Raw genomic sequence first — 13,864 nt, forward strand, 5'->3', positions numbered from 1 at the left:
CCGCCGGGAGCTGTAGTCCGGCGGGGGCTGCCGGAGAGGCGCGCGATGGGCGCCAAGCGGCGCGGGGCCGCGGCCGCGGCGGCGGGGCCGAAGCGCGGGAAACGGGAGGCGCGCGCCGAGCTCTGCGCCGCCCTCAGGGATGCGGCGCTGCGGGAGCGGGCGGCAGCGGCCTGGGGCCGCGGGGAGCCGCTCCGCCACGGTACGCCACGCCACGGCACGGCACCCCTCCACCCTCGGCCCGCGGGCCCCCGCCTCCCCTCACCAGCAGTCTTTCCCTTGCAGAGGCGGCGGCGGTGGAACCGGCCCCGTTCCGGCACGGCGTCATCCCCGGCTTCCTGGCGGGCCCGGCCTTCGCGGAGGCGCTGCGCGACGAGCTGCTGGGCCTCGGCTTCCGTCGACGGAGCAACGACCTCCTCTCGCTGCGGCAGGTGGGCGCCGGGCCGCGCCGGGCCGGGCCGCCCCGAGCCGGTCCCCGCCGCCCTAACCCCCGTCCCTTCTTCTCTTCCATGGGCCGCCGCAGTCCGACGAGCTGGGGGGAAGGCCGGAGCCGCACGTCGCCGCGCTGAGGTAAAGCGCCGGCTCGGGGCGCGGGGGGAAAAGCCCTGGCTGGCTTCCCTGGGAAGGCGAGGGGCCGCGGGGTGGGCCGGGCGGCGGGGACGGAGAGCGGCCCTGAAGAGCCCAGTCGGTGTAGGCGGCGGCCCCGAAGTCGGTTAACTGGCTTTCTCCGAGCAGCGCAAGCCGATGCGGCCCTCGTGTATCTGTCACTTCGAAACGCTCGCCTGCTGCCCTTACAGCGGAGTTCACACTTGCCGCTGGTTATTGTCAGCAGTGTTGTAAATGCTGTGCTGTCTTCCTGGCCAGCTCCTGCGCGGTTCTACGGCAATACGGTGTCTCTGGCAGGAACAGCACCTCTAAGCGTTTACATAGTTGGACGGGAGATAATGAACTATGGTGATATGTTTTATAACTCCGGAGAACGCTTACCTTGTGCTTATCTTCTCAGGCATGCTCTGTGTGAAGAATTCCGAGCGTGGCTTTCTGCTGTGACCCAGATTGAGCTAGAACCAACTATTGACATCTCCTGTGCTAAATATGAATATACAGGTCAGTCTATAAGCAAACCTTTCCCTAAAGCTTCTGTGGGTGTGTAGGAAACAGTATGTCTACAGAACACCTAATTACATAACCCACCACAGCCCCTTTCTGGTTCCAGAGGGTCCTAGAAGCTATCAGCAGCAAATCAAAGTCTCAGAAAATGAAGTACAGATTATGGAAAAAGTGTTGCTGTAGTTCTACTGCTGATGGCTTTAACTGGTCCTGGTGCTGTTGCAAGCCCCCACCTTTTCAGAGTTGTTCAGCCCATGTTTGCATGCCTGCTTCCATGCAAAAGGGTGATGTGTTCAGCTTCCTACTGCTACCATTGAGTTTGTGACGTCTGATGCTAAAACGTCACCTTGGTGAGTCCAGGTTACAACTGCACCTACCCTTTTAGTCGTGAAAAATAACTGTAGGAAGGGGGAAAATTTTACTGCTGTAGCTCTACTTTTAAAAAGTCTTTTACACAACCAATTGTCAGTCCAGCTTTTCTGTTGCCAGGGCTCCCCCTCCTTTCTATTCCAGCAACAAACCTACTCAAAGGGCAGCTCTGTATTTAGAAGAGCTTGAATCATTAAGGCGGGAGTTTCTGTCCACTGTGCCCAGTGGCAGCCAGGGAAGGGTGGATGACAATTTAGAACTGCCTGTACCTTCAGAGTGGGCTGATCTGCCAATTGCAGTGCGATCCCACAGAAGTTAATCTTGCAAATCTTGGGCTGGTGATGCTGACAAGTGAAAATGCAGTTCTTGGAAAGGGCATGTTTTTTCTTGTTGTATCCTTGCGGGGACAAAGCTGGGAAGCAGCCATTGAAATGAATCATGCATGTACTGGAAAGACGCTACTGCAGCAAAACGTGTGTAATTGCAGATGTCTTGCTGTGCCATGATGATGAGCTGGAAGGTCGGAGAATTGCTTTCATCCTGTACCTCGTCCCACCCTGGGAGAAAAGCAACGGGGGAACACTGGACCTATATAGCACAGATGGTAGGAGCTCGGAGCTCAGCCTGAGATGGCTGAAAAAGATGAAGCTTTTGCACCCCTTGCAGCAGCCCTCTCCTCAAAAAATACAAGGAAGATAAAGAGTTTCTCCTTAGTCCAGAGAAGCTGATGTATATGTAAAACTTGCACCTTAGAGATGGGCTGTAGCAGTCAGTCTTTGCAGACAATGCTAATGGGCAACAGTAGAGAAAAAGGAGAAGCTAAAGAAGAGGGGAATCTTTTTTTTTTTTCCCCACTTTTTTGCAAGGGCCAAGAGTGGAGGCAGGATGGACGCGATGGCAGTAACTGTGCTTGGAACTCTAAAGCGATGGAGATAACTTCCTTTTCCAGCAACAAAAGTCCACTGATTCCTCAACAAGCCCTTGCTCTGAGCTCCAGCCCTTATACCGAGGTCTCTCGCCAGTCACAATGTCATGAAGTCAGAGAGGAACAGCAGTTTCTAGTGAGTTCCCATTCATATCTTAACCAGAGTATGTTTTCTTCCTCCTCAGAACACTTTCAGCCACAGCAAATTGTCAAGTCATTAGTGCCTTCGTGGAACACACTGGTTTTCTTTGAAGTGTCTCCAGTCTCCTTCCACCAGGCAAGAAGCTGTCTCTTGTTCATTTTTTGATTCTCATTGTTGTGGTTATTCATTCCCTGTGTTATTACAGTCCTGATGGAGAGGGAGAAGGGAAAGGGAGAAGTGTGGGTAGAGTGGATGGATACTCGTGCTAAGTGCTGTATGTAAAAGGCAGGGCTTCAAGGACTTTAAGGAGGACAAGAACTGACAAAGCCAACTTTAAACTGTCAGTCTAGCTTCATCATCCCAGGAGAAGAAAAATTTCCATTTCTGCTTTGTGTTGCTATCCTGGCAAGCCACTGCTGTGGATTTGGCTGTGGTGATAACAGATTTTTTTTGTTTGTTTGTTTGTTTTAAACTAGCTCACATTTTTCATGCAGATGCCACGACTTTGCTCCAGAAGAGCTCCTCACCTTGCCGATAGGGCACTACGTGGCTTTACCCCCTCAGTAACATAGTTGTAGTGCGGTACCCTACAGCAGAAATGCCGATATGGTTAAGTAGCACTTTGTGGCACTTATCAGGAAGATGGCTGGAAACAGGATGAATAATCTGTGGAACCACATGATACAAACACCTGACTGAAATCTGAAACTCCTGTATATTTGAGAATACCACGGACTGTAACAAACAGGGCCAAAGAGCAGAAGGTTGGAGAGGAAGAACATCAGTGATGTAGGTTGGGCATGTCCACACCTAGACTGCTTAGGCTTTTATTTTTGTGTCATTTATGTCTTAGAATTAATGAACAGAAGCATCTACTCGGTCACTACCCTGATTGTTTTCAGGTAGCTCTTTAATCTTGTCAGAAAAATCCATGTTCCAGTTAGCCTTGTGACTCTCTCCTACTGACCTAAACTTAATCCCACGCATTAGCACTATTCAGAGTTCTGTCTACTGTCTCTGATACTGTTAACGCAGGCAATAAACTCAGCTTAAATAATAAACTTGATTTTAAAATAAGCATTAAGCTTAACTGGGAGTGCTGTGAATTAAACCTTCCCAGATCTGGACCTCACTAGTTGTGCCCAGAGTATCTGCTGAACCACTGAGTCATTTCTTTGACCCTTTCGTCAGTAAAGCGTGGAGCCTGCAAATTACCGTTAGAGGACTCTGTAAGGGTCAGACTGATATGAAGCCTTCACAGCACATGGCAGCCTTAAAGCCCTCTCAGACATTGGGCAAAGAGCATTTAGTCAGTACTTCCTAATAGATCTTCAGGTTTTGGGCCTCATGTGTACACTTGTTGGGAGATAACAAATAAAGCTGTGGGTGTTTGCTGAGCAGAGCAGGTCCGTGACCTTTCAGTGGCAGGCAGTTTTCTGGTTTCCATTTCCCAAGTGATTTAGGATTCAGTAGCCATTCTAAATAACCTAGAACACCTCTAAGTCATGCAAGAAAAGGGCCAGTACAGCTCTGTAACAATCAATAAAAGCCAAAACCTTTTCGGAACAGACTGTCTTTCTTCCTCCTGTTCCATCAGACTGTTCAAAAAAACAAAACAAACAAACAAAAAAACCCCAGTGCAAAGTCTTTATGTGCTATTCAAAAATTCACAGTTTGTGGCTAGCAACAAGTCATAAGGGGATGGCTTTCTCTTCATGCTGCTGTTACAGTACAGCACCCTAGAATGTGAAATTGTTCAATTTAGCCCAATTTACCTAGGTGTGCAATTTGATGAAATCAAGATTTAATGGTGGCCATCACTGCATGAAAACCAAGGGTTTCCACAGACCAGGTTAAATGCCAGGACAGAGGGGTTGCTCTTAGTCTGACAGATAGGTAGACCTTTATCCAGAGCCAAAAGCATCAGGCAAATGCCCTTCATCATAGCTTGTATTACAGCACTTCTTCAAAATTAAAAGACAAAAAAGTAGACCGATACAGTCTGCTGTGGCCCACAGATATTCAGTGTTTTCCAGATTAAGCTGTGACAGCTAATTTTTGCAGCCTATGATAGCTGGTTCTTCAACAGAGCAAATGGTAGGAAACTAAAATACCCTCACTTGTGGTAACAGAATGACTCAAAGCTCTCAGAGAGAGGGAATGGATTCTGCTGGGAGCTTGGAGTGAAAGCTTGGCCTGGGATTCTGTAACCTACAATGAACTTGAGCATTGAAGTTTGCTTTAAGCCCTCATTCTATAAACCAAGAATAATCCAGCCTGGTCTAGCCCTTGTCTGACTTCTCTGTGTATCCAGTAGGCTCTTTGGAGTCAGGTCCATCTCCTTTGATGAGTCTACATGGTGCCTGTTACAGCTGTTTTGTAGTCTGTTAAATGTTTTGTAGTCTCAACAGTAACATGCTGCTCAACGTTGTTGCAGGTGTCAGAAGTTTTGTCTGAGGAGAAGTGCCGCTTGTCAGTGAGCGGCTGGTTTCATGGCCCATCAATAGTCAGACCTGCACGCCACATTGAAGGTCCCTTGCCCAGGAGCCCACACATCCCCTATGATGTGAGTAACAAGCCTAGATCTCCTTATCTCCATTTCTATTTCTTTCATGTCCCTAGAATAGCTGTTAGTGGATGCACTGATGCTTGGGGATGCTTTAATCTTTAACTTATCCCATTCTCTTTTTTTGTTTCCTGTCCATAAATTCATAGCTGGTTTCTTTCTTGCATATCATGTATATCTTTCTTGACTCCGTACATTTTGCATACCTACAATAGTGCAGAGAATGCAGCAAATACTCATGGTGCAATTAAAAAAAAAAAAAGAATGGAGTGTGTGTGGGGTGGAATCCAGCCCTGTGGCCAGCTGGGTAAGGGGGAATTGGGGAATCATTTTTACTTTTGCAAATTCAGCATTCAAGTCCATTTCCCTTCCAGCACGAAATCTTGTATGAGTGGATCAATCTAGTTTATTTGGACATGGACTCCCAAGCTCAAATCCAGGAGGAATTTGAGGAGCGATCAGAAATTCTCCTGAAAGATTTTCTTAAGGTGAGCCCAGTGGTTCAATCTGATGTGGTCTGCTAGAACAAGTCACAGGGCTGGTAGGTACCACATGTCATGCAGACTGGGAGAGGGCTTGCTTGTTCAGCTGTCAGCTAAAACACCTTCTAGTTTCACTCCCTAAAGGTGAATGGACCGGATGACCTCGAGGTCCCTTCCAACCTCAACCATTCTGTGATTCTGTGGGTGGATCCCCTTTGCCTGCCTGTACACTGCTGCACAGGGACTCATCAAAAATCACAAAATTTACTTCAACATTCTTGTTTCATACATGCAGCAAAGCAGAAGGATGGAAACATGTCATCCTACCTGCTTCATAGCCTTGTGGTGACCAGAGTGTCCTTCTCCTGTCCCTCAGCCTCTTGCAGCACTTGGGGAACTCAGCCTGTGTGTGAAATAAATGACCCATAATAGTTTTGTCTTACGGGAAAGGCCTTGCTTCTCAAGGCTGATTTACCTCTGGTTTACTGGGCATCCCCATCTCAGTGAAATCGCATTCCCACCCAGCAGACAGTCAAGTAGCATCTGATATCTGTCGGTCACTGGCATTGAAAAGACATGATGCCCACCCAGGCTATGCCCCTCAGTTCAGCCGTCCTTAGGCACTCAAACAAGTGAGAAAAAAATTAGAGTAGACAATGGCTGCTTCTAGCACACCAAGGGAGATGAGGGAGCTACATGTTAAAGTTTCTGCACTATCTTTCTCTCCTAGAAAGAGAAATACCAGCTACTATGTGAAACTTTGGAGAACAAAGACATCCAGTGGAGTAGCCGGGGTCCTGCCAATAAAAGGTGGGCAATGACAGCGTCCTGCATCTATTGATCAGGCCAAGCAGGAACTGCCATGAGGCTGCACTGGTTGATGCTGCCCCCATGGACGTGGTCCCTGTTGGTTCTCCACTGCTGATACCTCTGCTGTCTTTCAGACTCTATGAGGCGGCAGAGGAAGACAGCCTCCCTGACATCCTGAAGAAATTCCTGCAGTTCTTACGCTCTGAGGCCTTGTTTTTACTGCTTTCCAACTTCACTGGCCTAAAGCTGCACTTCCTGGCTCCCTCTGATGAGGATGAAGATGCTGGGGAAGGAAGAGCAGCAGATACCACTGGGCACAGCAGTCCCAAACCTGAGCAGGAAGAGCCTGAACAACATGCTGATAGCAATCCACATCAGTCAGACCAGCCTGCCAACATCCCTGAAGCACAAGACAGCGAGATGCAGAACAGTAAGTAGAACAGCAGCGGTGTGAAAGGACTTGAGCAAAATCCTGATGTTAAGGGTGTTGGCAGCAGAATTCCCAATGATTTTCATGGAACTAGCATTTCACCTTGTACTGCAGCCAGCACAAGGCACCAGCACAAGCATGGGACTTGAAGCATGTCAGATTGGGTATCCAAAGTAAGTGACCATCACAAAAGAATTTGGACTAAATTAATGACTAACTTGAAGATACCGCTTTGAGCAGTCTTAAGGGGTGGGACTTCTGTAGGAGTTACGGCATGGGTGAGAAGGGGGGAGTGTTAATTAATTGCCCAGTAATCTGTTGCCAGTAGTTACGTGGTTTCTACATCCACATACTCCTGCTTCATATAAAGTAGATTCTCGTATGAGATACCAAATCAAAAAGGAAAAAAGTGAACAGATCAGAAGTAAAGATAATTTCAGAATTAGAAAACTGATACCTAGAACTAGGATTTAATCTTTCAGAAAATGCTGCCAGCCTAAATAACCACTTCATTGTCAGCCATGAGATATCATTGCTATCAAAGATTAGATTAATTTTGGATTTGTGAATGTCGTGGTTTAACCCCAGCCAGCAACTAAGCACCACACAGCCGCTCACTCACTCCCCCACCCACCCAGTGGGATGGGGGAGAAAATCGGGAAAAGAAGTAAAACTCATGGGTTGAGATAAGAACGGTTTAATAGAACAGAAAAGAAGAAACTAATAATGATAACACTAATAAAATGACAACAGTAGTAATAAAAGGATTGAAATGTACAAATGATGCGCAGGGCAATTGCTCACTGCACGCCGACCAACACCCAGCCAGTCCCCGAGTGGCGAATCCCTGCCCCCCCCTTCCCAGTTCCTAAACTAGATGGGACATCACATGGTATGGAATACACTGTTGGCCAGTTTGGGTCAGGTGCCCTGGCTGGGCATGAGAAGCTGAAAAATCCTTGACTATAGTCTAAACACTACTGAGCAACAACTGAAAACATCAGTGTTATCAACATTCTTCTCATACTGAACTCAAAACATAGCACTGTACCAGCTACTAGGAAGACAGTTAACTCTATCCCAGCTGAAACCAGGACAGTGAATTGGTGCTGTTTATTTAAAACAGTGGCTTTGAAGTTTAAGGGTAGAATTTTTGAAAATGCTTGTCTTGCATGGGGTCAGGCAAGTTAGTGGACACTGAAATAAAAGGTAATAAAAAACAAGTCCTATTGAAAATCCCACCAGAACACTTACTTGGTACAAAGGCCTTGTTTTTCTGATTTCCACAGCTAGTCATTTTACCTCTCCTATCTGCCATGTTCCTGCTGTGTGATTTTACATTCTCATGAGGAGGGCGTAGTTTGGGGCTGTATGGATTGAAAACTGAGCTAGAGGCATGAGAAAAGAAAGGCTTTCCCAAATTCTGATATACCTCCTGGGATGGCACATGAAGAGTGAGTTCAGAGCAATATCCTTCTTCACTGAAGTATCTGGTAGTTTCAGGGTACTTCCAGAGCAGATAGGTTGCTGGATTTTTCAGGTTTGGAGCTCTACTGTAAATCCAGGGATGGGGATGGGGGGGGAATAAAAAAGGAAGAACTGGTTAAACCAAAACACATCATAGCTTGGCCCCACTCCTCCACGTTATCCAAAGTATTTAACTTAGAGTCACCTCTAGAAAAGAAGTTAACATGAGATCTGTGGTTTTACTTTTTCCTCCCTTTACACTTTGCCGGGGCTGGCAAAGACAGTCTCACAGTGGCATGGCAGTGCAGGGTCTTGTCCCCTACATGCCTTCAGCTCAGCAGGCGTTGGCTATTGTACAACTTCATTGCTTTCCCTGGCTTGTTTGTTCCCTCTCCTAGGCTCAGATACCCCCATGTGTGCAGGGGAGCTGAGGCGCTGGACCCACAGGCACTATACTCTAGTCCACGACACTTGGGCAACAGAATTTGCTCTCGACCTGCTCTTCTTCTGTGGCTGTGAGGGTAAGTGGACAAAAGAGAGATGTCAGACTCTCCTTACAAGGTTTGTCTAAAGGAAGGACTTCTGAATTCTCAGCAGTGCTACAGTAGCCAAAATTTCCCTGCTTTTTCCTGCACAGAAGGGCTTTGTAGACTTTATCCCACTCCTTGCTTCTGCATAAGCCCTGGTTTCAGTAGTCCTTACACAAAGACTTGGGAGTGTGGCCTTGGGATCAGCTTTGACCTCTCCTGCTGGAGCCAGGAGGTGGCGCTTGGGCAGAAGGAAAGGCTGGATCCCCCGGACCTTTCCTCTCACTAAGCAGTAGCTATAGGCATGGTGGAGGGTCAAGTGGCCAGAATACCCACTAAAGTGTTACGTTTCACCCCTTTTCTCATTAAAATTATCACTGTGCCTCCAATTCACAAACCCCAGGGTTTTCAAAAGTTACTTTAGGCATGTCTAGGCATTTTCGGTTGATTGTTAGTTAGATAGTGGTGAAAGCAAAAACCTAAACATAAGCATTTTGGACCAGCTGAGCCCAGAATGCACAGCTGAAACCACCTGGCACATGCTAGTAATTATACTGAAAGCCTTTTGCATATCTGCTAAGGCAAAACTGTTCTACATGTGAGGAGCAGAGAGCCAAGCAACCTTAAATGGCCCGTCTGTGGTAAAAGGCAAATCCAGTATATTTGCTTCAAGTTGTTTCTGATTTGAAATAAAAGAATAATAAAAAAAAAAGACTGGCAGAAGGTAAACTGGGGATCATCCTGTATCTGGTAACTGGGGTGGAAAAACGGCATTTCCAGGAAGGCTGTATGGAGCCTGGGCAGTGTTGAACTTTCTAAGAACCTTTCTTTTCTATTTTAAGACTGGGATCCAGAATATGGTGGCTTTACTTCCTACATCGCTAAAGGTGAAGATGAAGAGGTAAGGACCTCAGTTGCTAGCTGCAAATTAGATAAAAGTGTTTAGGGTGGAGAGGCATAATTGCACTTTGTCGTAATGGTAACATAATCCTGAGGGTGCTTGGTATCGCACTGGAGCCGTCCTGCCTGAATTACTGCTCATGGGCGTAGCTCTGGCTTCAGCTTCAAGAGGCTAGCATTCACCGTAAAGCTTAAGACTCAGGCTCTCACGGTGCTGATGCCATCTGCACCTGGTGGCATTTGGGAAGCCTCAGAGGGGCACAAGGCTGTAGCAGAGAGGATGCTTTTCCAGGGAAGTGCTGTTTACTAGGGTCATATTCAGTATCAGTACTAGTGGGAGTGCTGAGCAGTCATACTAATAAGACAACCAGAATCCCTTCAAATGAATGTTGCTGTCTAATAAATGCTTTAGGATAAGGGATATTAAAAATGAAAATAGTGACATCGTTCATTTTCTAACACCAGACCTTTGTTCTGACTAGCTTTTGAAACCCTTTTGTTTGTTTCTTCCTCGGAATGATATCAAAGCCATTTTTGTGAAACTAATTTCCTCCCTTACTTTTGTGTCTTCTAGCTGTTGACAGTGAATCCAGAGGACAACTGCTTGGCCTTAGTTTATAGAGACAAAGAAACTATGAAGTTTGTGAAATACATCAATCATCGTAGCTTGGCACGCCTGAAAAAGCATCCAAACAGAACAGGATTTTGGGATTTTTCCTTTGTCTATTATGAGTGATGGTGCAGAGTGTGACCATCGTCACACAGAAAATGGTGGTGGGAGCAGGACAGGTTTCTATCCAGGCGTTCAGCTGGGGCCCGTCTAAGCCCAGATAAACTTTGCCACTGCTAACTTCACCACACTGTATACAAGCTGTACCCTACCACGTGGGGTCCGGGTGACTTTTTTAACTGTACAAATGGAAATCCGGTCTTCCCCTGAGTGCATTGTAATACGCACTCTCGACTGCTTTTAATGCTACGCAGAGGGGGTCGTTGTCACACACTTGACAGCTGCTCTGTCAGCTTTCCAGCTGTTCTCTCATGGAAATAGCACACAGGGGGATGTGTCTAATCTGTCAGGGTGAAAATTACAACCGTGCATTGCCCCAAGCTGATGGCTGACTTTTATTAAAGAAAAAAAAAAAAAGGAAGCGGGTCAGTTAAATGCTTCAAACTCTGGTTGGGCAAGTTTTGTTACAAAATGCCCAAGACATTTTCTGGGCCTTAACTGTGTTGACTGTTTGTAGAAATAAAGGAGCTGCCACGGGAAATAAGAGGTTTTTCCAGCTGCACAACTCTATGGAGTTGGGAAGGAAGATGGTGAGGCTATAAAGCTGCTGGCGTTGAGAAGGACCTGGCACTGTAACAAGGAGCGGGACTTTATTAGGCTAAATGCTGGGCAGACAGACCCAGATGCAGCCCTTTCTCCAAAGAATTTACAAGCTAAAGAGATGAGAGAAGAGACCTGCTCCTGCGTTTTTGAGTATGTGGATAGATGGCTGCTTCAGGTGTGAAAGGGTTGTGGCTCCAGCCTCAGAAAAGGGGCAGTGGGCTGGTAGCAGGAAGGTGGTAACTCACCTCTTCCTGGCTTGTCATCCACAGGCAGCAAGAGGGTCACTGACAGCATGGCCTCACATCATGTTAGTTTTGTCCTGCGGTCTGCTGGGCTCCAACGTGGCTTCTGTCACTGGAGATCAGCTCAGGTCTTTCCACGTAGCAGATAGCCAGGTCTTGTGGTAAACAGTACAAGAATGGCAGTGGTCTTGGTGCAATACACCCCCCCGCACACGCCTTCAGTACAGTTCACCTGCCCCACATTCACTGCAAGCAGGACTGCCTGACTGTCACCACTGAGGTGTCCACCCCACCAAGAGGTACTGTTGCAGAGCTGTGCTCATTGCTTCAGGAGGCAGCCAGACTGCAGAACACCCTGCTGGAGGCTCAGCCCTGGCCTGCATGTGCTTGCCTGAAACTTTTTTTGGCAATCAAGAGAGACAGATGTACTGTCACCTCATCCAAGTCAGACAGCACAGGCCATGGGCTTGTAGTGAGCTGGCGAGAGTGTGCACATTTCATTCCTCCTGCTTCTCCTGGGTTGGGAGAGGGTAGATACGCATTAGTCTGCTGCTTCTCCAGTTCCAGGCCTGTCGCTGAAGACCACCACAGCAATGTAAGACCACAGCTGGCAGCGGAGAAGCAGTAAGCTCAAAGCAAGGCTAGCTGTGTTGGCACATGTGTACTCTGCACCCTTCACAGAGTGGGACATCCTTTGGGCATGCCTTCATGAAGATACAGGAGCAACAACCTTCAGCCGTGATCCCAACACACAAGGTTCAAAAAAGGAACCACTGAAGCATGAAGCAGCTGCCATTGCTTCCAATATGAAAGGTGTCTCAGCCCCCACTGATGCCAAAGCAAGGGGACAACACAGCTGCTTAGAGAGTGATGCACAGGAACTGTATAGATGGAGTGTTGGTTCAGTCCTGGACTATGAGCAGTTGCTCAGTTCTAGCTTTTCCCTCCGTCACTGCTGGGCAGGGAGAACAGCTGGAACATGGTTGCTCCAAGCTGCTATTGCAACATCTATACCGTCTTGTTCATATTCTGATTTGTCTCCCTAAGCTGGCTTCTCTGTGCAGTGCCAAGACTTTCTTGCTTGGTTTTAATGTTCCTCTGCTACTGTTTTAAGCTACTTAAAAGACAAGGGGATGAAGTTAAGAACAGGGCACTCTTCATGAATCACTGGTTTCTGGGCAGCAGCTGTTCTTGGGGAGAAAGTAGTTCTTATTCTGAGCTGCCCCAGCAGAATGTAAGTAATGGAGGTTTCAAAAAAAAAAAAAAAAAAGGAAAATTGTTTGGGTAGTTTTGAACAAAGGTGACAGATACCACAGCTATTCACAGCATACTCAACTAGGCAAAGTTGGGAGTACATTAATTAACAAAACAAAATTACTTATTCTACTGCATTATCAGCCTAAGAGTGTTTGGTAGACCTTGGAACAGCCTCCCGGAAGACTGGGAAGAAGCTGGGCTCTCTGAAGCTTGCTGCTTTTTAATAATAAATAATACACTAGAGGGCATACCAGCCTCTACTTGAGCAAGCCTGTATCTATCTAATCACACACAGAACCACCCTTCTGCCTCCGGTGACTGAGATGAAGTAATTTAAGGAGCCAGATTTGCAGTTAGCATTCAAAGATTTAAAAATCAACATGTCTCTGCTCTCCTACCCTTCCTGTTTGGTCCCAAAAGCCAAAGGCAGCCCCACACATCGCTGGTGCTGCAGGTACAGCGGAAAGACACTGCTCGCTGAAATTTCAAGTGACATGAGCTGTTTGGGGGAGAGGAAGGGGTCTGCAGTTAGACCGTGCCAATAATGGGAGCCCTCTCTATAGATGCTCTTGCTGTATTTACAAATAGGTGCAGCTGCTTGCAAAGTACTCTGATCATTATGGAAAGGAATATGAATATGAAATATATACATACCCACAAAATGAGTAAGCAGGACAATACAGAAAAATAGGACCAAGAACAGCAAGCACCTCCAAAGCCTGGCATCTGATGCAGGGTACCAGCAGCTTTTGGTTACTGAAATGCTAAGTTATGCAAATGATTTGGTGATTATCAGTTTGCCAAGTAGCTAAGAACAGGAACAATTCAATATGGAGCAAGAAGCAGCAGTTCAGCTGTAGACCAAACTAAAGGAATGGTTTTGGCATTCATAAACATGCAGCAAAGTTCTGACATTAGGTATTCAGTAAATTAGTACTAAGAACAGCAATCCATGGGACTTGGAGAAAGGGGCTAAAATCAGATAACCTGTTGTCAAGTGTCAGTTCAAATTGTTTGGGTTTTTTTTAACTCCAAAGTGGAACTTGAATTAGGACATTGAAAATCACTGTTATGTAGCTCCCTCTTCAGCAGGCACTGATCCAGCCTCCAGCCCAAAGTGAAGTTTCACGCAGGCACCGAAGTGCCCCAGCAGGGCAGCGCACATACCAAGGTGTGGTGCCATCTAAGTAGCCTTGCCCATGGATTTTTAGCAACATGCAGCTCTACTAGTGTAGTTTCAGAGGTTATTCTGTACTTGACCAGCAGCTCAACCTGCTGTGACCCCTCCCATACCTGAGAAGGGGATC

General features: G+C 47.0%; 1 protein-coding gene across 2 annotated transcripts; it reads left to right on the forward strand.

Moving 5' to 3' along the window:
* Window positions 1-33: 33 nt before the first annotated feature.
* Window positions 34-10,695, forward strand: OGFOD1 (2-oxoglutarate and iron dependent oxygenase domain containing 1). Of its 2 annotated transcripts, XM_075040363.1 has the most exons (13): window positions 34-199; window positions 283-428; window positions 521-567; window positions 1,004-1,104; window positions 1,964-2,080; window positions 2,587-2,678; window positions 4,981-5,109; window positions 5,484-5,597; window positions 6,322-6,401; window positions 6,536-6,831; window positions 8,697-8,819; window positions 9,668-9,726; window positions 10,300-10,695. In XM_075040363.1, the coding sequence occupies exons 1-13, from the start codon at window positions 46-48 to the stop codon at window positions 10,459-10,461; spliced, it is 1,620 nt and encodes a 539-aa protein (XP_074896464.1). In that variant the 5' UTR covers window positions 34-45; the 3' UTR covers window positions 10,462-10,695. The 2 variants fall into 2 exon arrangements, with proteins under 2 accessions (XP_074896464.1, XP_074896465.1); XM_075040364.1 differs by lacking the exon at window positions 1,964-2,080.
* Window positions 10,696-13,864: the final 3,169 nt, after the last annotated feature.

This window comes from Buteo buteo, chromosome 11, assembly GCF_964188355.1.
Source record: "Buteo buteo chromosome 11, bButBut1.hap1.1, whole genome shotgun sequence".
Taxonomy (NCBI): domain Eukaryota; kingdom Metazoa; phylum Chordata; class Aves; order Accipitriformes; family Accipitridae; genus Buteo; species Buteo buteo.